This window comes from Desmodus rotundus, chromosome 7 (assembly GCF_022682495.2).
Source record: "Desmodus rotundus isolate HL8 chromosome 7, HLdesRot8A.1, whole genome shotgun sequence".
NCBI lineage: Eukaryota > Metazoa > Chordata > Mammalia > Chiroptera > Phyllostomidae > Desmodus > Desmodus rotundus.
The window spans coordinates 96225622-96249571 of NC_071393.1; the positions used below are offsets into that span (position 1 = coordinate 96225622).

At 39.6% G+C, this 23950-nt stretch overlaps 1 protein-coding gene across 6 annotated transcripts in view; it reads left to right on the forward strand.

Annotated features, from left to right (window-relative positions):
• The window catches only part of IQCH (IQ motif containing H), a 185429-nt gene that overhangs the window by 5623 nt on the left and 155856 nt on the right, over window positions 1-23950 (forward strand). For 3 of the 6 annotated variants that reach the window (XM_045201370.3, XM_045201367.2, XM_045201369.2), the window contains exons 2-4: window positions 2213-2307; window positions 13716-13833; window positions 23681-23797. In XM_045201370.3, coding sequence (XP_045057305.2) covers window positions 2213-2307; window positions 13716-13833; window positions 23681-23797 — 330 coding nt within the window. Of the gene's footprint in view, window positions 1-2212; window positions 2308-13715; window positions 13834-17616; window positions 17651-23680; window positions 23798-23950 lie in introns of those variants that run through there. The other 3 variants (XM_071221988.1, XM_045201368.2, XM_053927913.1) reach the window with 3 other exon arrangements.

Genomic DNA, 23950 nt, shown 5'->3' on the forward strand with positions numbered 1-23950 from the left:
TATGCCTGACTAAAAAGGATTCATACCGATGCATCATAGAGAGTTGAGAATAGTCGTTTTTGTAATATCGTAACCCAGTGGGTAAAATCAAAGAAATATACCAATTTTGGAACAGAGAAATAAAGTAAATTGGGACTTCATTATTATAGACCAATAATTTTCTTTTTATTTTCTTTTTTAAAAGATTTTATTTATTTTTTAGAAAGAGGGGAAGGGAGGGAACAAGAGGGAGGGAAACATCAATGTGTGAGAGCAACATCCATCGATTTGCCTGTTCCATGCTCCCAACTGGGGACCTGGCCTGCAACTCAGGAATCGAACGGGCGACCCTTTGGTTCGCAGGCCAGTGTTCAATCCACTGAGCCACCCCAGCCAAGGCTAGACCAATGATTTTCAACTTTTTCATCTCATGGCACACATAAACTAAATTACTAAAATTTTACGGCACACCAAAATAATATATTTTTTGCCAATCTAACAAAAAAAGGTATACTTTTGATTCATTCACACCAGATAGCTTTGTTGTGTTGGCTGTTGTGATTATTTTATTTGAAAATCTAAGGGGAAAGAGGTCAGTGCCCCTGACTAAATAGTTAGGTATTTCATGTTTTAAAAATTCTTGCAGCACACTGGTTGAAAATCATTGTTATAGACATATCTTAAAGCAAGAAAGAATCCAATCTTCAGACAAGAATAATATTCATTTACAATATGTCCAAAGAAACAAACACTAACTCAAAAAGCTACATGCACCCCACATTCATTGCAGCATTATTTACAATAGCCAAGAGATGGTAGCAGTCTATGTGTCCGTTGATGGTTTAATGGATAAAGAAAAACATTTACATACATATACATACGCACATACATACAATAGAATATTATTCGGTCATAAAAAATGAAATCTTGCCCTGGCTGGTGTGGCTCAGTGGATTGAGTGCCAGCCTGCAAACCCAAGGGTTGCTGATTTGATTCCCAGTTAGGACACATGCCTGGGTTGTGGGCCAGGTCCCCAGTGGGGGGCACGTGAGAGGCAACCATGCATTGATGTTTCTCTCCCTCTCTTTCTCCTTCTCTTCCCCTTTCTCTGAAAATAAATGTTTTTTTAAAAAATGAAATCTTGCCGTTTAAGACAACATGGATAGATCTTGAGGATATCATGCTAAGTGAAATAAGTCAGATAAAGAAAAACAAATACTGTGTAATCTCATGTATTTTGTGGAATCTAACTCCTCAACCCTCCCTCCCCCAAACACCTGACCTGATCGATACAGAAGCAGATTGATGGTTGCCAGAGGAGGGAGTGGGCGAAATGGCTAGAGGTGGTCAAAAAGTATACAAATTCCAGTTATAAAACAGTAAGTCCTGGGGATGTAATGTATAACAAGATGACTATAGTTTAAAATTCTGTACTATGTATTTGAAAGTTGCTAAGAGATTAGAGCTCAAAAATATCTTAAAATAAGAAAATTTGTAGCTAGGCATTGTGATCATTTCACAATAAATATGAATATCAAACCAATATATTGTATGCCTGAAACTATATACTGTTACATCATAATTTTCTAAAAAACTTAAAAAATATAAAATAAAATACAACACGGATGCATAGGTACATGGGTCCAAGTAAGGATCGTCTCCATCTTCTAGACCTCTGTCAGTATCTTTGCTTTTGCCTCGGACTTTCATCCATAATCAGCCTCATCCCTCAGCTCCTGAGGCTGGGAGAGACGCGGAGGGTTTTGTACTAGCACCCGGTTGTCCCACACCGGCTGACGGCGAGGGCTGGCCCCCGCCGGAGTCTTTGGATTGCTCATTTTATTAAATGATCTGTTATCTAAAAGCCAACTTCTGGGACGCTTGCTTGAAGTCCCTGTAGGAGAACGACATCGCTCCATATCTGTATTGCCTAGGAGGTTTACCCGGCTAAGCCATTACTGACCATTGCACGTAGTTCCATTTGTGAAGAGTGCTGCACTACAGGTTGCTCAAGCTCCGCGTCTCAATTGTTTATTATGTTCTGTTTTAGGATAGAGTGATTTGGCCTTGAGCTATATAATTATACCTTAGACATGTGATAAATTTAGGCATGGTGTGTTTTGTCTTTTGGCTTAATTACATGATTCAGAGTGTTAATCGAATGAAATGAGGTAAATTAGCTGAGTACCTTAAATCCACTATAATGACCTAAACTTTAACTTTCCTGTGACAGATTCACATCGAGAAGTATTTAAGTGTTGTAAACCATCATGTGTTAAGTACTCCTGTTATTGATGACAAGTTACATTTCCCCCACACTTCCAAATGGTAAGTAAAATAGCCATTTTAGGTTCCAAAATAATTCCAAGAAATAACTTTGCTCACTCAGGTGAGATAACTGCAAAGGCCAAACTTTACTGGCCGTGTTTATACCTATTCTACTAATTTCAGTAGAAGTTCTGCATAGAAAGTTAATGGAAAATGCCATGTTTTGCAAATATTTTATAAAGGACGGTTATTACATGAAAAAAGAAGTTAATGGCACAATTTGGACTTTAATACGTTTTATTCTGGGCTACTTTTATTGAGTTCTAATGCTCGACACAATAACAGTTTGTTTGAATGCAAATCAGTTTTTATGCTATTCCCATCCCGGGCTCTTTCTTTACAGTTTTTAGCACATGTGCTATATCGCAAAGATGATTTTGGTATCGGGGTAAAAAAAACAAAAGTAATAAAAGTTGCCTGAAATATCCATCATGTAATACATCCTAAGAGATGATTTTTAAAATTAGAATTGAGGAGAATTGACCTTGCCTCACCTTGGCCCTTACACATCGGCCTCCTGAATTTCAGTGTTTGTAGACTAAGGTTTGCACTAAGCGTAAAAACTCGGTGGTCAGTATTTGCATCGTAAACGTACACAGTAAGTCCTCACTTAAGGAACACAGGGTCTTGGAAACTGCGACTGTAATGAAACAAAACCAATTTTACCATAGGCTAATTGACATAAAGAAGAGTTAAACTCCTACAGCGTATTTCTGGTCAGGAAAACATCACCAAACTTCTAAATAAGGACCCAAACACTTTTAATACTGAACATTGGAATAAATCTGAGCTATACATACGTTAATGGAAGATTAATAAACAACAAGGTAATTATCGTCCCATCTGTTCATTCCAGTTCCGGGGCGCCGGGGGCCAGGGCCTATCCCAGTGGCGCAGGGCTCCAGGCAGGGCCCGCCCTGGACCGCACACCCTTCCATCACAGCGCTACTCGCTCCCTCACGCACCCAGACTGGGACAATGCAGACACGCCAGTTCACCTAACGTGCACATGTTTGGAATGTGGGAGGAAACCCACGCAGACACGGGAAGAATGTGCAAATTCCACGCAGACAGTGGCCCCCGCTGGGAATCGATTTTTTTTTTCTTTTCCTCAACATTGTAATGAAACGATGTTGAACAAAATGGCATTATTCAAAGACCTGCTGTACGAAGCATGAGTGAGTACTATCAGACAATGAGGTCAAGCTTCAGAAACAGTGCACAGGAGCTGTGGGCATTATAGACGTAGCCAGTCCTAGCGCTCAGCAGTGGGAGCAAAGCCGTGCGGTTACTTTGCACCGATCTCCCTCTCCCCTGCGTGAAGGTGGCGCCACAGGCGTCCCACATCCCTGGGTAGAGGCGACCCAGGGATGATGTCTAGTTTTTAGTCATTTATATCTTTGATTTTTAAATTTGGGGATAAAAATATGGTCTGCAAGCAGGTTGATATAAAAAATCTTCTAAAGCAAGGAAACTGTAGGGAAAATAATAAAAGGGATTCTTGGAAAGGAAAATATTGGAGGTTACTGTACCAATTTATATAGACTCTTAGTTCAAAATCAAGAGGACCCAATAGGGCAAAGTGGGAAGCCCATATAAATAGCAGCCAGGAGACCTGTAGAGGTGAAGAAAGTGTGTGGCCCAGGGATGGGACTCGCAAACAACAAGTAAGAGAGCCTCAGAATGGAGGGGTTGGGGAAGTGAACAGGAGAAGAGTCTTCACCAATTCCAAGGAACGTCCTCCCGCATCCAGCATTCTCTTTGTCCTCACCTTGACCGAGAACAGAGACCCTGGGCTGTAGATTTGAAGGTCCTGAGAGCTGAAAAGAGCAAAAGAGGTAGTGATTGCAGCAAACAGAAAGGCTCTGACAAAGACCTTTGCTTGTACAGTTCTTTCCCCCATCAGTGAGTGTCCTTGGCCTTTATTAGGGTCTCTGAAAGAGTTAAGGAAGACATTAATTGGGGTATGGAGCTGTCTCCCAGAAGTGGTCCTTGGATCCCATCTTTTCTATTTAACACAATAATATAACCGGCAGCCCTCCTATCAGGAAGATGGGAAGCCTGGTAAATTTGTATGAGCCTTACAAGCCTGGGAGAGATGGCAGGAGCATCTCAGTCATAGCTGTGGCTGTGTGGTGCTGATGGGGCATGTAATTTGAAAATGAAATGAGATGAGCCAAGGTCATAAACTGGAACAAAGTCCAAAGTAGGTCTTCAAAGTGAGCCGGCCTGAGGCAGGCCCTGGGAGCCCGAGCGTGAGGCACAGGGAGTGGCTCCGGGAGGAAGAGAAGCAGCAGCTGTCTATGGAAATGGGAAACGGGGGACCCAGGAGATCAGGGCCCGTTGCCTGTGACTGATGCGCTCAGGCAGCAGACAATCACACCTGGTGCTGTGCTTGCAGGGGCACCCCCAGCGATGGTCAGGAATAGATTGGTTTGGGTTTAGAGTCTACTGGGCCAATACCATATTTTTCAGACTATAAGACGCACCGGACCATAAGACGTACCTAGGTTTTAGAGGAGGAAAATAGGAAAAAAAAAAAAAAACCCACTCTACCACCGCCCCGCCCCCCACCCCCAGCGGGCCAGGTAAACTACATTCAGACTATAAGATGCACCCCCATTTTTCTCCCAAATTTGGGGGGAAAGAGTGCGTCTTATAGTCTGAAAAATACTATATGCAACACAGGCTACAGGACTCAGAATTCCTTCAGGTTCTCAAACCTGGGAGGAGTAAGACTGGCCAATTCATTGCATTTTTCTTCTGAGGCTCCATGACAAAGCCTTAAAATACCCAAGTAAAAAAGGTGTTTTTTAATTACTGATGACATAATTTACCAAGGAACAGGTTACTTAGTCTCAACATTGATTAGGAGATCAAAGGAGAGACTTAGTTTCATGAAACTTTTAATCTGTGACAGATGCTGGATCTGGCCTTTTATTCCACATGGCCATAATATGTACCGTATGTATTTCTTTGTAAATTACATACTTATTGTCACACAGAGTGAATACATTATAAAATATACCAACATAGAAGAAAAATTTTAATCCTCACTTGAGGAAATGTTTATTGATTTTAGAGAGACAAACATCAATGTGAGAGAGAAACATTTATCTGTTGCCTCCCATATGCACCCCAACTGCGGAGCGAACCTGCAACCTAAGTATGTGCCCTGACCAGGAATCGAACCCACAACCTTTTGGTGTATGGGACAATGCTCCAACCCACTGAGCCACCCGGCCAGGGCCCAACATAGAAATTTTTAATGAGATAAAGATGAAACGAACATTTAAAAGTAATTGTTTTACTTTATTAGCAGAAGAAAATTTCATTCTCTTTCTAAAAAGGTTATTAATTATACTGCCCTGGTTATTCAATCTTGGTAATTGTGATGACTGTATGCCGGCTGCAGCTAATATCCCAAAACTTTGCACTTAGGTGAGATTCAGCATTAGCACTGGTTAGATATAAGTCCATATTTCAGTTACTTTTTTGAAAAAAGTTTTGGGGTTATGAGGGCTGACTTTCCATAAATTCAATGGGATTATCATCATTTCTACTTTTGAATGCAGCTAAGAAAAAGCTCATGGTAAAGCATCATTTTTGCTATTTACTTGTTTTCCACTGATGCTTGCTATCATTATATTTCAAAAACAAAGTGTGTTTTCTGAACGAATCTTTTACAGACACCTGTCCGTTTTTTCAGGCTTAGCGTAAACTCGGTGGTGTGCTCCATGAACTCACCGCCCGAGTGAACCGCAGTGCACTCTAATGCTTCGAAGGCAAACGTGCCAGTCAGTGCTGGCCCCACAGCTCATGCCCCGCAGTTCGGTGCCTCCACTCTCAGAAAGCCTCTAGAGCTGCAGGCGACATGACCACTTGAGGGATCCAGTGACAAGCGGAATATTAAATAGTAGAAAGTAATTTCTTATTTTTATTTCTTTTTTTTAAGATTTTATTTTATTTATTTTTAGAGAGATGGGAAAGGAAGGAGAAAGAGAGGGAGAGAAACACTGATGTGTGAGCAATAACATTGACCAGTTGCCTCTCACACAGACGCCCCCTACTGGGGACCTGGCCTACAACCCAGGCATGTGCCCTGATTGGGAATCGAACCGGTGACCCTTTGGTTCACAGGCCAGTGCTCAATTCACTGAGCCACCCAGCCAGGGTTATATTTCTTATTTTATGCAATAAGATGTTCTTATACTTTTTTCACACAACCAATGTCCCTATCTTATGTATCTCCTGTTATGTGGGCACCCTATTAGAGAGACTACAGGTCAAGAGCAATGGTTCTTATACTGTGGTTTGCAATCCTCTTTCACTGGCTCCCAGATGGGGACCTGCAGTTTGCATTTTAACAAACACTCTTGGTATTCCCAAAGCAGACACTGTGTGCTTGGAATCCCTGGGACAAGCCTGACTTTCTAGAATCAGTATTCTTTTGGCCACATATATGGATAGCTTGCCTCTGCATGATAAACAGCCTGGTCCTGAAAATTTTGCTACCTTGCCCCTATGAAGGAGGAAGCCTCTTGCACTGGGATTGAGCCAGAGTGGGACTCGGCAGTCAGGCTGGTAGGACTGCCAATATCTGCTCCAACTGTGAGTCTGATGGAGTATCAGAGGCCAAAAGTCAAGGGCAGCAACTCCTTTTGAGAGGGGTGGCATATAATAAAGACTAGATTCCTATTGTTCCTTTGACAGCAGAGCACACAGTTCCCGTGAATAAATGAGAATCAACATTGTTCAGATATATGGGGCTTCATTCTGTCTATGAAAACCCAGGAAATTGGGAGAGTTCATTCCAGATGTCCACTATCCCTGTATCTTTAACAATGATTTACAACAGACACAAAATAATTATCCTCATTATCATGAATTTCATCACAATCAGTATTGTTATAACATTTGACAGTTTGCAAAGGACTTTTTAAAAACCTGTGAGGTAGATATTTACCCTGTCCTTTAAGAGATGTGAAAAGTAGGACTCCTACGAGCCCCAGGTCACACAGGTGGTCAATGGTGAGACTCAGATTCAAGTTCAGCCAAATGTGTGCAATCTCCTGTCTTCTACACCAGAGCTGCCTGGAAGACAGAAAGGCTCATTTTCACAAAACACGGTTTTCCTTTCTAGAAAGTATTGCTCAAGGGAAAATCCGGTAGTCTCGACTCGTAGAAACAAACCCCAGTAGGTACACAAAGTGATAATAATAGATGCCAGCAAATGTGAGATTTTGTACTATGATAAGTACATTATCAAAAGTGGCATATTTTCTCCAAAGAGCTTAAAATGCTTTCACGTTGTTTTCAAAATAGGTTACACTACTTCCCCCACTTTGGCAATGATTCTCCTTCTGTGTCAAAGTGGTTCTTCCTCTTATCATTACCGGCTTTCACAGATCTTACTGCTCGTGAGATCTGCTCGCACCGTTTTTAATGACCACGCTCTGCTTATTGACACTAGGAGGGTGACTGCCATCTGTACCAAAACTGTCAGAACTGAACAAACATCTTCATTTTATATTCTGTTGTGCTAGTGTTTGAGGGGGAAAACAAACAAGAACAAATCCAATAAATAATAAGGAGAAACTATGAGAGGACAAGAAGAGGTTTCTGTTAAATGGTGAAAGTAGATTAGAAGATACATTTTTGCTCAATTATTGAGGCCCCTTGGAGCCAGTCTCTTCTGGGTTATTACAAAGAGGTCCGCAAATCCTGCTTAGAGAAAATATGGTTACACTCCAGTCATAGGGGGAGAAATGAAGAATGGGTAACGGGATGTCAACCCTTGGTAATCTAAGTAAAGAGCAGTTGGGTGCTCACTGTTCTTTCAGTTTTTCTGGGGGTTTGACTTTTTTTAAACAAAAAAATAAATTTTGAAAAGTACCATAAAATAAAAAATAACAACTAGAAAAACATTTGCAGCAAATATGACATCAAAATTACTTTAAATATAAAGAGCTACTGGCAATTAAAAAAATTTGGCAGACAAAAGGATATCAACAGACATAGCAATGCAAATAACAAGTATACATGTGAAAAATATTAAAAATATTTCATCTCACTGGTAAACCAGGGAAATCCAAATTAAACATTACTTTTTTTTTTTTACACCTTAATAAAATGGATCACTTAAATCACCCTGATACTCAGTGCTCATCGGGGGTAGCAGGATGGGTATGCTCTTATATTACTGGTGGAGGTTTCAAGTTCTCAACAGAAATTCTTCAAAATATATGGGAAGATTTTTTAAATTATTATTTTTAATTTAGTAGTTTTGCCTCTAGGAATTTATCCTAGGAAATAAGGAGCAATATTCAAGAATCTCTGTATAAGTTTATTTATTTCAATATTATATCTAATACCAATAAATTTGAAAATACCCTAAATGTTAACAGTAAATGGTTACATCCATAACATAATTATATGTATATTATATATCTACTAAAATGAGAATTGTCCAAGTTTTTTTGACATTAAAAAAATTTTTTTAAGATGTTTTATTGATTATGCTATTACAGTTATCCCAATTTTTCCCCCTTTAGTTTCTCCCCTGCCCCAATTTAGTTTATGTCCATGGGTCATTTGTATATGTTCTTTGGCTTCTCCATTTCCTTCCTATACTGTTCTTAACATCCCCCTGTCTATTTTGTACCTACCAATTAGGTATGCTTCTTAATCTTTGCGCCTTTCCCCTCATTCGCCCCTTCCCCCTCACAGCTGATAATCCTCCAAACGATCTCCACATCTATGGTTCTATTCCTGTTCTGATTGTTTGCGTAGTTTATTTTTTTAGATTCAGTTGTTGATAGTTGTGAGTTTGTTGCCATTTTAATGTTCATAGTTCTGATCTTCTTTTTCTTAAATACATCCCTTTAACATGTAATAATTATATCATGTAATAATGGCTTGGTGATGATGAACTCCTTTAGATTTACCTTCTCTTGGAAGCATTTTATCTGCCCTTCAATTCTAAATCATAGCTTTGCTGGATAGACTAATCTAGGTTGTAGGTCCTTGCTTTTCATCACTTTGAATATTTCTTACCAGTCCCTTCTTGACTACAAACTTTCTTTTGAGAAATCAGCTGATAGTCTTATGGGAACTCCTTTGTAGGTAACTCTCTGCTTTTTTCTTGCTGCTTTTAAGATTCTTTCTTTATCTTTAACCTTTGGCATTTTAATTATGTTGTGTCTTGGTGTGGTCCTCTTTGGGTCCAACTTGTTTGGGACTCTCTGTGCTTCCTGGACTTGTATGTCTATTTCCTTTGCCCAATTAGGTTTTTTTTTTTCATTAGTTTTTTCAAATAAGCTTTCAATGTCTTTCTCTTCCTTTTCTCCTTCTGGCATCCCTATGATTTAGATGTTGGCACATTTGGATATGTCCTAGAGTCTTCTTATACTCTCCTCATTTTTTGGAATTCTTATTCTTTCTGTTCCGGTTGAATGCTTGTTTCTTCCTTGTTCCAAACGTTGATTTGAATCCTGGCTTCCTCCCTTTCACTGTTGGTTCCCTGTAGATTTTTCTTTATTTCATATAGCGTAATCTTCATTTCTTTCTTTATATTGTTTCCACATTCAATAAGTTCTTTGCGCATCCTGATCACCAGTGTTTTGAACTGTGCATCTGATAGGTTGGTTATCTCTGTTTCATTTAGTTCTTTTTCTAGGGTTTTGTTCTGTTCTTTCAGTTGGGCCATATTTCTTTGTCTCCTCAGTTTGGCAGCTTCATTGTGTTTGTTTCTGTGTATTAGTTACAGCTGCTTTGACTCCCTGTCTTAGTAGTGTGGCCTATTGTGGAAAAGGCCTCTGTAAATTGTGTGGGGTGGAGCCTTAGGTAATTGCCAGGGTGGGGCAACCTGCTTCACCACTTTGTGGCTCCATATTAGGGGAGGACTCAGAGAGGGGACAGTGCCATTGCCTGGTTTCTGGAAGTTTGCCTGGCATTTGACCCATTTCCAGTCATCTAACCCACTCCCAGTATGTGACTGGCACCCTTCCAGCTGTTTTCTGGTGCTGAATCCCAGAGTGGGTGGGTTTGTGTACATTCTAAGACAACGTGGGCCCTTTAAATAGAGTCTTCTGAAAATCTGGCAGTTTCTTCCGCTCCCCCAACTCCCACTGGTTTTTACAGCCAGAAGTTATGGGGATTTATTTATCTTCCTGACACTGGTACCTTGGGCTGTGTGGTCTGGCCTGGGGTTGGGATCACTCGCTCCCAAGGTCTCCCTCTCCACCTTCCTCCACCACATGTGAATGTGCAACTGCTCATTCCGCTTTTGCCTCCTCACCTCTTCACCCATCTCGGGGTCTCTGCCCCTCCTCCCTGTCTGGATGAATGTGGCTTCTTTAAATCCTTGGTTTTCAGACTTCCATACAGTTTGATTTTGTGACAGTTCCAGGTGTTATTTGTTTTGAGGTTTAGTTGTAATTCTCTGTGGTTGCATGAGGAGGCAAAGTGTGTCTATGTACACTTCCATCTTGACTGGAAGTCCTGTCCAAAGAGTTTTAATGACATGGAAAAACTTTCACAGTATTTATTGGTGGTGAGCATGGAGGTGGGGTGAGGATGGGATACAGTGTTACAGTCCAATGCAAATTCACTTATAAATACTTAGTCTATGGAGGTGGAAGTCTTCATAAGGAATATACTGAGAGGTTCACTTCTAGCAAGATGGTATAGACACCCTGTTCTTTCTTCTAAGTACAACTAAGAACCCTCATATTATATATAAAACAAACTTAAGAAGACTTGGAAGGATGGAGAGGAGGTAGACAAGTTAGGAATCTTGGGACACAAAGAAGAACATGGTGATCAGGTCTGGATTTTCTTTTTGCCTCATATATTCCATAGTTTTCTTTTTTCTGCACTGTTTAATGGAAATTATTCCATAATTTTCTTGTCCCTGAAGAATTTCTTTTAACATTTCTTGCAAGACAGGTCTCAGTTTTTGTCTGCCTGAGGACATCATTATTTTCCCTTCACTCTTGAAGGATAATTTCACTGGATACAGAATTCCAGGGTAAGGATTTTTTCTCTTCACATGTCAAATATTTCCCTCAAGTCTCTTCTTTCGTACATGGTTTATGAAGAGAAGTTCAATATAACTCTCATATTTGTTCTTCTATAGGTAAGTTGGGTTTTTTCCTGTCTTTTTTCAAGATTTTGTCTTTGGTTCAATAGTTTGAATAAGATTTGTCTACGTGTAGGTGGGTTTTTTTTTTTTTCAGGGGGGCAGGGATGGCATTTATTTTGCTTGGTATTCTCTGAGCTTCCTGGATTTGTGGTTTAGGGTCTGTCATTAATTTTGGAAAATTCTCAGCCATTATTACTCAAATATTTCTTCTGATCCTTTCCTCTTTTTCTGATATTCTCATTGTGTGTATGTTACATCATGTATAATTGTCCCACAGTTCCTGGGTATTGTTCTGTTTATTCAGTCTCTTTCCTTCTTGGATGTCAGTTTTGGAGTATATAATTACATTTCTTCGAGCTCACGGATTCTTTCGTCGGTCGTGTCCAGTCTATGGATAAGCCCCTCAAAGGAAGCCTTTATTTCTTAGTGTTTTTGATTTCTAGCTTTCCCTTTGGATTCTTTCATAGAGTTTTCCTCTCTCTGCTTACATTACCCATCTGTTCTTGCATGTTGTCAGCTTTTCCAGTAGAGCCCTTAGCATTTTAATCTTATTTTAAACTCCTGGTCTGATAATTCCAAAATCTGTTATATTTGAATCTGAATTTGATGCCTGCTTTGTCTCTCTAGACTTTTTTTCCCCTTGCCTTTTAGCATGCCTTGTCGTTTTTTGTTGATGTATTAGGTAATAGGAACTGAGATGAGCAGGCCTTCACCTGGTCAGTTATGCTGTGTGTACTCTCTGCTATGACTGTAGGTGTCTGAGGCTTCCATTTCCTCCACTGTCTGTCTTGTCTCCACTGTTGTCTTTGGATTTCCCTAGAAACTCCTTCCTAGATGGGGCCTGAGCCTTGCACTTCTTTCATCTGCAGTCCTCTGCTGTACAGAGGCTCTATAGACATAGCGTGTGCCGGGGAGGAGCGTTCTATAATCCTGCGATTAGGTCTCAGTCTTTTAGTGTGTCTAAGTCCCTGCATTGTGACCTTCACAAATCTTTCTCAGCTTTATCCCCCAGAGGGGGCAGACTTTAGCTAAGTGCCCTTCTTTAAGTCAGGTAAGGTTTTGGTACAATAGTTTTCCTTGAGAGCTTACCTTTATTGCAGAGAACAGAACAAAGGACAGAACTCCTTTTGGGAGTATTTTGAACTGATTTCTTTTCCCTTCTCCCTGCTGGTAGCAGGAGGAGATTTTTCTCTGATTTTTTTTACCATGAGAACATGGTGGGGCTCCTGGAGGTAAAACTCATGAAAGTGTAGCTTCCCCCACTGCACCCCCTACCCCGGGCCTCCAACACTTGGCCCTGCAGTTTTTAACTTTCAAGCTAATTCACAGAGCCTCCAGTGATTCTCAGTTGGAGTGTGAGTTCTCTTCCCAGTACGTGCTCCGACAGCCGGCTTCTACTATTGGTCCTTACCTGCCCCCCTCTCCAGTGTTCAGGGCAGCAGTTCTCCCTATGATCCAAATTCTCTGATGGATCTAAGAAGGGTTGTTTTGGGTTTGTTCACCATTTTTTCTTGTTGTAAGGTTGGGAGTGATAACATCCAATCTCTTTACATGTTGGGGAAAAAACAGAAGTCCATAAATTGCTCCCCAATGATAATTTCCCGAAAGTAGGTATCACAGTAGAATGAAGAGATCGAGTCATTGGTGGTCGAGTTTTATTGATCTTAATTATGTAAACTGTTTTAAAGAACTGCTTTTAAATTAAAATTTTTAAGGCACACATATACTCATTCTTACTACTTTATTTTGTTTTGCATTGCTCTTCCAAGGAATTGCCCGTTGCTTGGTAAGGAGGCCCTTTAACCAAATTTGATCCTTACTATTTTATATAATTGCAAAAATTTAGAGGTTTAAAGAATGTAAGTATGAAGTGCTTTGTGGTACAACCATTCTGAATACATTTGACATTGGCTACCCTGTGATTTGGCTTTATTAAACAAAGTTCAGCATATTGTATTTTTCTTTACTAAGAAATGTTTTCCAGCGCGGCAATTCTGTCAGCCACGTGCCGTGTGAACTCAGCCAGACGTAGAGCTTTCTATTCATGCTGTAACAGTATTATCAGCCTTGGAAGTTCATATGCTTAATAAACAACCACAGTTTTTTAGTGGTAAAAATGTTTTTTAGATTGGTCTGCTTTATTGTAATTACCAACATAATATTTCCTGTAAAATCTAATGTAACTAGGATGTGTTTTTAAATTACAATTTGTGAAGATTTTAAGATAGCAAATTTGATTTTAAATTCTCCCCCCACCCCTTAGGTTGCTGCCAACTGTAATTGATCAGAAATTATTTATTTTCCCTTTGGAATCTGAGAATAAACTTTGGCAACCCCAGAAACAGCTCAGCACATTTCCGCATGCCTTTCCAAGAATAAAGGTAGGAATAGAGAAAGAAATCCTTAGAGACAGTCGATTCACGTTGCTGGAGGCTAGGAGGCGGGGAGAACGGGGAGTGCCTCTAATGAGTATCAGGTTTCTTCGAGGATGATAAAAACGTTCTGGAACTAGACAGTGGCAGTGGCTGCACAACTCTGTGAATATACTAAACACCATGGAATTGTACCCTTTTAAAAGGGAGAATCTAAGGGATATGAATTCTATCTCAATAAAGCTGGTAGAAAAAAACATATGAGTAAAGGAAGGAAATTTGCTTTCTGTCTAAATGAGGAACATCATTGTTTTTTTCACACAATGTTCATGGCATGGTCAATTTCTTTGACAAGAGCTTTCTTCAGAAAGCAAAATAAATCAAAACAGAATACCTACACATTTTTAAACAGAGCCCTAGAAAGAAAGTTTCTAGGTGGCAAGGAATAGAGCTCAAGAGGTTTCTGGCCCTGACCATTGGTTGGGACTTTTCCTGCGAAGGGAGGGGTTACCCGTTGGATTCCGGTCAGGGCGCATGCCTGGGTGGCAGGTTTGGTCTCCGTTGGGGCGTATGTGCGAGGCGACAGATCCACGTTTCTCTTCACATCCATGTTTCTTTCCCTTTCTTTCTTCCTCCCTCACCCTCGCTCTAAAAATAAATAAAATCTTTTTTTAAAAAAAGTTTTTTGATTTTGCCTCCTTAGAGTGTTCTTTCAATCTGACTCCTGTTTCCTCTCTGACTCCCCAAAAGTAATATCATAATAATTGCTCCCCTCTTTTGAGTACCAGGTATTGTTACTAGGGCTTTGGAAATACTAATTCTCTTGACCTTATTATTATCTTCATTTTATTGATGAATAAACCAAGGTACAGAATGTTAAAGAAATTGGCGGAGACAACACAGCTAGTACGTGTCAGAGCGACACTATGTGCCAGAAGGGTAGGGATCCAACACTGTGCTCCTAACCACTGCAGTGCCCTCTTAAATAATAGCTTTATCCAAATATAATTCACATACCATAAAGTTCACTCTTTTAAAGTGTTTGATTCAGTGGTTTTTAGTATATTCAGAGTTGTACGGCCAATATAATTGTTTATACTAGCCTGCATTTTTCCTTCATCACACTTGCCACAATTGATAATTAGATACTGAGTTGTATGATTTTTTAAGTGATTCTTATATAAATTTTTAACAATTCTTAAATAAACTGTCTGTCTTTCCACTAGATTATAAGGAGGGAAGGCTCCATGGGAGTTTGTTCATTGTGCTATAATTCCAGGAGACTCTCAATAAATGTTTGTTGAATGAATAAATGAAACCACCAGAGTGAATCCTCAGGGTGTACTCGTCCCCATGTAAAATACCAGTACTAGTCAGGCTTGTCTGCAATCCCAAGGCAGCTTGCTCCTACCTTTGTCATTGCACTTGTCACACTGGGTTTGTTCAGACACTCTCTGGAATACTTACGGTGCGCCAAGGACTGTTAGAGGCACACTGGGGTGAACGACTCGGACCAGGTCCCTGCTTTCATACAGCTGATATGCTAGTGAGGGGAGACGGTTCACCGATAAGGAAATATCAGAGAATCATATGGGCTTTGATGAAAAGAGAATGCTGTGATAAAGGGAGCTTACACTTCTTATCTTCCTTACTATCAAGTATCTTTTTCAGTTAAATTTTTATTATTTTGCCAAGAATCTCAGAGGGCCAGTTGGTCCACAAGTGGAAGATTTGAGATCTCTGGTTTATAAAGACAATAAAATAAAATATCCGAAATTAGGACTGTTGTCCAATGTATAGTTGCTTCATTATTCCAGGAAAAAAAAACAAACAAAAAATGAACCTATGGCCAGAAATTGACTTTCCCAAGAGAGTTTTGAAACCCGTCAAATGATTATAAAGAAAAGGAATCGTATGTGCCGAGTATAACCGTCGGTTCTTTGAAATGTGGTGAGCATGGGTGAGGCTCGTTTAGAGAGGGGCAAGGGCTATTTCCCATCCTGATTTCACCTCCAGGGCCTGGATCCCTACTGCCATTTTATTTCTAATATCAGCGACATCTGCTTAAAAACGCATAACCACTGACACAAAGGATAGCCCTGATTTTGCATTGTAAAGTCAATGACAAACAGTGCTGTTTTCCCAACTGTTCCAGCATGCCTCCCGCCCCAGCTCAAAAGCTTGTATTATTAAGCAGTTGTGAAATCCAACTGGGATATTGCCACCTTTAATTGCCCACAGCCAACCATTTAAACTAGGTAAACCCCAGTTGCTTCTTTCAGCTCTCTTTCTCCAAAGTTGATAGCTGTTTTTGGAATTCCATTTTACACCCCCCCTCCCACCAAAGAAACCCCTCACATGACAATTAGGAGTTGCTCAACTGTAATTAAGCACCATAATTAAGATTGTTTATTGATGTTCTTTTCCATTGGAGGAAGCCACATTCTGATGGCTTGCCTTTACAGTGTACATACCAACACCAGCCCAGACCCGCGTTGGGGCACCTCGGGCGCATGCACTGTGAGAGCCGAGGGAAGGGCTTGAAATAATAAGCAAAAAGACAAGGCAGAAAGGAGGAAGAGAAGGAGAAAAAGCTTATAGGCCAAGAGAGTATTTGATTTCCTTGTTGTGTCTGGCAAGTTAAGTCTGAAGGCAATTTGAAAATAGAAATCTCTAAACTCTTTAGATCAAAGGACCGACTCAGAAGCATAATATAGGTGATTGTTTCTGGAGAGGGGAAAACAAAGCCACCTCACTGCCTGAGTGCTATTTTCTATGTTTATTCCACAGAATGGATGCTTTATCAATCAAACATAAAATAAGTGATTTGATAGGATGCAATCATGTGTAACACCTGTGTCTTAGATGGAAGAATCTTTTTAGTTTTGTGAATTGGGATCTAATTGAGAAACTGATTCTCAAAATGTGATTGAAACTCAAATTTTGAGGATTTTTGACATGAGGCACCATACGGTGAGAGATCAAAGAAGGCAAAAGCCAGGCAAGTAAGGGCTGCTTCACAGATTTTCACGGAGTTATCCGCAACTAACATAAGGGTGGAAAGCTCTGCTGATGAGCTGGCAGTTGGACTTTGCAGAACAGAGTGGGGAGAAGAGACGGCCGCAATGAACCAGCCACTGTGAGCTGTCTTCTCATTAGAATGGAAGGTCCATATTTTTTCCTTTTTTATGGCTTTAAAAAAACTTTTTATTATGAAAATATTCAAACAAACCAAGGATAGTATATGAATGGTTAATTCCTCCTTCACCTAGATTTACCAATTGTCAACCTATTTTTCATTAAAGTATTTCAATATATAGGCCTAATGACATTTCACCCCTTAAAGCTTTAACATGCATCTTTAAAAATGAGCAATATTTCTACCTACCCACAATACTATTATCACACCTAAAACTAATAATAATTCTTGAATATAACAAATACCTAGCTCATATTCAGATTTCCCCAGTTATTTCCCAAATGTCTTCTACTGCTCTTTTATCCAAACCCAGATGAAGTAAGATTTGCCATTGCATTTGGTTATTTTATACAAGCCTTTACTACTTACTCTAAAGCAGAGAGAGACTGTTTCATTCACTGCTATACCCAGTGCCTAGACAGTGTCCAGCCTAGGGTAGGACCTCAATAAATGACAACATAATGGTTAAAAGTATGGCTTCCCATCCTGTACCTTGGCAAATCACCTAACCTGTGTGTGCCTCAGTTCCTCGTCTTTAAATGGGTGTAATGATAGCATGTACCTACCTCACAGGGCTGCTGTAAGGATGAACACATATCAATCCTTATAACGGTGCCCCCATACACGGTAAGTAAAGTGATCATTCTTTTAATTTTTTAATTGTTGTTCAATAACAGTTGTGCTCATTTCCCCCCATTACTCTCCCCTGCCCTATACACCATCCCCCACAAACGCACATTCTTCTCATTTGTTGATGAATACTGGTCAACCTCTATTTTCTACCTAATATTGTGCCAGGCAGGCACTATTTTAGGCATCTCCAAACTCCTCTGCTCTCATGGAGCTCATATTCTAGGTGGTGTGGGGTAGGCATTAGGAAAAAAAAATTGAAAAGTAAATATATAGTATGATGGCTAGTGAAAGAAAAGCTGGGAGAGGAAGGGCTATTGGGATGGTCTCTCTTGTAAGATGACACTTATACAGCAATCTGATGGAAATGAGGGAGCAAGTCATTTGGCCACTTGGAGGGAGAGCATTCCAGGCAGAGGAAACAGAATAGGTGAAGACCCTGAATTAGGAGTGCGAACAGCAAGGAAGCTGGAGAGGGATGGGCAAGGGGGAGAGAAGTAGGGAAGGGAGCAGGGGCCAGCCCCGGTTGAACACTGTGAGTGTTGCAGAGCCTGCCAGTGCAGTACTGGCACGGCTGTGGGGTTCGATTGCCTGCGGCCAAGAAGCATGACTCCCAGAGCAAGAGCTTGGTGAAAAAGGAAAGGGGCTGTTTACTTAAAGGTTATGCAGATTTAGAGTAAATGGCAGATTTCTGCCATTAAGTCCTGCTCCCTTTAAAAACACCCCAAAACACATAGTCCTGCCTCCCTTTGCCAAACCAGACCAGTTTCAGAATTCGCCACTCAGAGGTATCATCTTTTAGAAAAGCAGAAGTCTGCAGCTTGGCATTCCCTGTCACGGTTCAGCTCTAAGCATCCCTTACTAATTTGGGTGGCTAAGCAGGTCCCTGCAGCTCCATCAGCTCTGCCACTGCCTTCTCCAGGCAGACTCAAATCCCCTCTGTACCACCAGCTCTGGCAACTCAGTGAACTTCTGAATTTCAGACCTCCCTTCTCGCTCACTCCAGACTTCGTGGCTCTCTCTCTTTTTGCCCACCCTAATTTAAGTGCTTGCCCGGAACTTCCTGTGTGACCTCATATCCAGCCCTTCCTCTGATGTGTTAGTGTCTGCCATTTTTGCCAGTTCCCCAGGATCTTTTACCTTCTTCTGACTGCCATCTTTAGTCAGGGCAAAAATTCCCAGAGACGCATGGACATCCAGGATGGGCATCTGCCCTTGACTCACGTGCAAGCACTGCATGAGCTCCACCCTGCCATGTCCCTGATACATATTCAGGGATAATAAGATAATGAATAATTACATTTGAATTATACTTTAATTTCAAATATGATTTTTTATTAAGAAAATTTATTTTTGAATAGACACAAAAATAGAATGAAATCCATGCAACCATCACCAGCCTTAGCAGTTACCCTAATTTTACCATTCTTATTTCATCTATGCCCTCTACTCTTTTTGGTGAGGTCTTTTAAAGCAAATCCTAGGCATCATATCATTTTACCCTTGAATACTTCAGATGAAGACTTAAAAAATATTAGCACACCTAATAAATTCAACACTGTATTAATATTATGTAATTCCCAGCCCACGTTCAGTTTTCTCTGACTTTCGACTGTTGTTTGAATCAGGATGTAAAGAAGGGCCACACATTGCAGTTGTATCTCATTTTATCTGTAACGGTTTCCCTGACTTAAAAAAAGAAAAAAAAAAAGCATCATTTATTGGGTGAAGAAACCAGGTCATTGGTCATACAGGTTTTTCCCCACGGTCTGAATTTGGTTGATTGCAATCTCCTGGTGTCATTTTACGCGGTCCTCTGTCTCTAGTATTTCCTATAAACTAGTTTTACCTAGAGGCTTGATCAGATTCAGGTAACATCTTTTTGGCAGGAATACTTCATAGGTGGGGCTGTGTCTTTCCTTTTATAGCATATCCAGAGATAAATTCTTTTTTCTCTTTTAATGGTGTTATGCTAGAACAGTGAGTCCAAGTATATTACCAGCTTGATCTATCCTATATAAGGTCCTCCACCACATTTCACCTAAAGCTATAGCAACTACAGACATTTACCCAAACATTGTACATTATTTCATTAGGAATTGCATAGTGGTGATTTTATAGTTCTATCTTTCCTCCTTCATTTATTAAGTTTTATGAAGAACTTTCCCTTATCAACTCTTTGGTGGATCTTAAAAATAGATTTTCAGGAAAAGGAGAATAAATGCTTGATTCTTTTACTTATCAAAGTTAAGATTAAATTATTAATTTTATCAAGTTTTAGGGGGAGATAGGGAAATTATATTAAGAGCTTGTGGATTTTTTATACTTGAAGTGTTTCAATCTATAGCAGTTATTGTTATTTGATGAGTAGAAGCCCCTTGCAAGTTGACTCCTCAATAATACTTTATAATTTGCAAGATACTTATCACACATTAGTCATTTAAACCTCACAAACCACTCTGTGAAGGTAGCTATTATTACCCAATTTTACAAATAAATCTAGAACATATAGCTTGAACCAGAATTCGGCATCTTTTGTACTTCCATTAAATATAATAATGGTTAAAAGAATCAGAGTGTTAAAGGAAACGATCTTTTTTTCTCTTTTTTCTGGTTTTGAGATTAAACAGCAGATGTCTTTAACCAGCGGGAACATGATATTAAGCAATATACACTTTAGAAGGCATTACTTGTAACAAACACTGTTGAGAATAACGTTATGCTGGTAATACTATAACTTAGTAAATAGGCTGCCTCAACTTTGTTTGGGAAGCATTTCAATTTTGATTGCGCCGTGTGGGATCTGCTGCCCAGAAGCGTGTCACTCTATGGGCTGCCCACGTCTGGGGAGCCAGCCTTACACGCTGCCTAGTGTTTTTAATTCAGACCTTCTTCTAAAAGAAACCTTAGCCTCTTGTGTTCAAACCCTAGTTTTAATAGCATAAGCTATTTCTTTCTTATATAGCTTTGCGGGCATAGTAATAAAATAAATACCACGAAATCACTGATGAGATGAAAATTGAGCTCCCTGCTTCTGTGCAGCCATGTAGGTAAAACAGTAATTGGCTCTGATAATAACTTTTGTTCTTACAAACCAAAGTCTAAATGAGAGTCACATTTGATATATCTGCTTGTAATTACTATCAAAAGGAGAGAATATGAAGTTTGGATTATTTAGTGACTCAAGATAGATTAAATAAATTGCTGTCTTTTCTTGACCAATTTAAGGCAAATTTCTGAAATTATTCCTGATATTTATCTTACTGTTGGTAAAAAACCGATTATCTTCCAGAGCATGTTTTCCTGCTTAATGGGTTGATTAATTTTGTTTTTGTTTCTTAGGTCTATAATTGTTTTTCTTGGAAAAGCTTAGAACTAGGCCTAATAATGCAGCTTATGCTTATAAGTACTTCCCTGTACATCTCAATAGATGTAATTTGTAAAATGTAAGACAAATTTAGGTTGTGAATTAGGTATTTGATAGTGATTTTCAGTGAAACCATTTGATATGTAAATTTATTTAAAAATGTAGACTCCTTTATATGATTTTTTAAAAGGGAAATTAAATCAAGTATGCTACATATTATTTTGGTATATACATACTTTGGTGCCAAAATAGCAAATAGAATATTAATAATTTTAAAGGATATTTCTCATGGCTTTAGAAGCCAACTAATAAAGAATTGATATGACAACCTATCATTTCTGTTGGGTTGCTTTTTATATTTTGATTTCTTATAAGAAATGTCTGTGTCAGGGCCAGAAGTGCAAAAATGGATGGAAAACTGGATTTTAATGCCAATTTTAACAATAATTCTGTATTCAATCATTTCTTTCCTATACCAGTCCTATAGGCCCAGAAAGTTGATGGAGCATAATAAAACTAAGAAAATTGCTGTGGTCCACTAGCCAATGATCCCATAATTAAAAAGTTCTAACAAAGCTTAGACATGATAGACAAAGTTATTACCATCGATTATATCCAGAATACACATTTTTAAAAATAACCCTAATTACACCTAGAAACCACATCTAGTCAATATATACATATTAGTAATATCCTGACCCTTTGTAGAATGAAAATTATTCTGAAAGTTTAATTAAGAAAAAAGTTATGTTACGGTACTAATTTCGATGAAAGGGGCGCTGAGCTTCCACGCAGACACCTGGAGTTGTGCTGTGAGTGTGGGTTGGCCACAGAAGGAAGCCCACTTCTAACTAGGCACAACATTATTTTTGTCACCGTGTGTACTTTAAGGGGAGGGAAATAGGCTTTATTTGCAACCTGTGTTCCTGCACGGGTTAAATCAAGTGGGCAGTTGAGTACAGGTATTTGGAGATATGGTTTAAAAACTGCCATTAAAAAAAATAAAAGGAAGGTTTGGCACCTGTGTTAAGAAATAAGTAGACATCTTGGCTGGTGTGGCTCAGTGGATTGAGCGCCAGCCTGCAGACAGAAAGGTCACCGGTTCAATTCCCGGTCAGGGCACCTGCTTGGGTTCCGAGCCAGGTCCCCAGTTGTGGGAGACAACCCACTGATGTCTTTCACACATGGATGTTTCTCTCCCTCTCTCCCTCCCTTCCCTTCTAAGTGAATAAATAAAAATAAAAATAATTAGACAGCATACATTCTATAAATAATTTTGTAGTCTTTCCCTTCACTTTGGCCTTAGGCACAACCAATGTATACATTCCTAGGATCCAAGAAGTACCTGGATCGTGAACTAATCCGATTCCTCCAGCCGTTGTAACAGTTGCATCAGGTCACCCTCAGAATTAAGACACTCAATTGAAAGGAACTCAGGTGTTTTAACTGCTTACAACCCCTCCTTTCAAAAGTTACAGAGACCACCTATTTACAATTCCTATGAAATGCCCAGAATAGGCACATCCAAGAGAGGGACAGATTAGCAGTTGCCAGGGGCTGGGATGGGAGGAAATGGGGAGTGATTGATAATGGATTTGAAGTTTCTTTGTGCAGTGATGAAAACGTTCTAGAATTAAAGACGGGTGGTGGTTGTACAACTCTGTAAATCTGCTAAAAACCACTGAATTACAGACTTTTAAAGGGCTGAATTATATAGTATGTGAATTATATCACAGTAAGCAAGTCACAAGACTTCAGAAACTGCTGGTAATACCGTATTTCTTAAGTGTCAATTTACCACTGAGCATCGAATCATGCAATGCCAAAGCGGGAGAGGGGTGTGTGTGGGGGGAGGGTGACTAGTTCTTCAGGAGACCATCAAGTCTGTCACATTTTGGAAATAAAGAAACTGACTTCCAAAGGGGGACGGTGGCTTACCCAAGAGCATACATACACAGGCAGTCCCGGGGAGAGCAAGACTGGAACCCAAGTCCCCGACCTCCCCGGTGCCCTCTCCACCCACACTGTGCTGCCTGAACTGCTGGTTTATAGTTGAGCATCCCAGCTGTAACTAATTTGAATTATTTAAAATGAGGAACACATGGTTCAAATAAGCTACTTTTATTTTTTTTTCTAATGAAAGCATACATTTTTCCTATCCAGAGCAAAATCTCTGTGAAGGAGTAAATAGATTTGTTGTGGTAAATTTACCGAGTCCAAACTGAGATTACCTGTAAAAGTCCCTTGAGGAAAGCGCCACATTAACAGACCAAGGGAGCCCTCTACCTGTGTGTTTGTAGTATAGATTTCATTGGCAAAATCCTTGACCTGGAAAGCTAAAAATAAATTGAAACCAGGTATTCTAGTCCTTTGTCCACCTTGTGGGGCTTCTACCATTGTTTTTGAGAAAATGAATCCTGTCTGAGGAGGTATTGGTATGAGCAATAGGATGCGTGGAGTAAAAACTGCAAAGTTCTTTTTCTCTGAATGAATGAGGACAATGAACAACATAAATAAAAGACCCAAATATATATTTTTTCCAGTGAGAATTGCATTAAAATAATTATTTTCAAAGAACTTTATACTCCTTTGAGGATATGAAATGTTAGTAAGCATTTTTGTTCATCCAGCATGAAAGTTTCATTGTTTCTTTGTTTCAGCGAAAGATAGGGTTGAATGTAAAAATCATGCAGGACCCTGAAAACACCCACCACAGAGCTGCTGTAAATGCGCACTACGGAATCAGTTTGCCATGTATCAATCAGAGAAAAGCAGCTGTAAGTAATGAGTTGATTTAATGAGCTCTTAATTTAAAACAAAAATTAGAAGTCGTACATTAGTAATATAAGCTATAATGTAGATGTTAAGTAAAGATTTTGATCCTTTTGTCTTTAGAATTTAATGGAGTGGCTTTCCTTCTGTTTATAATT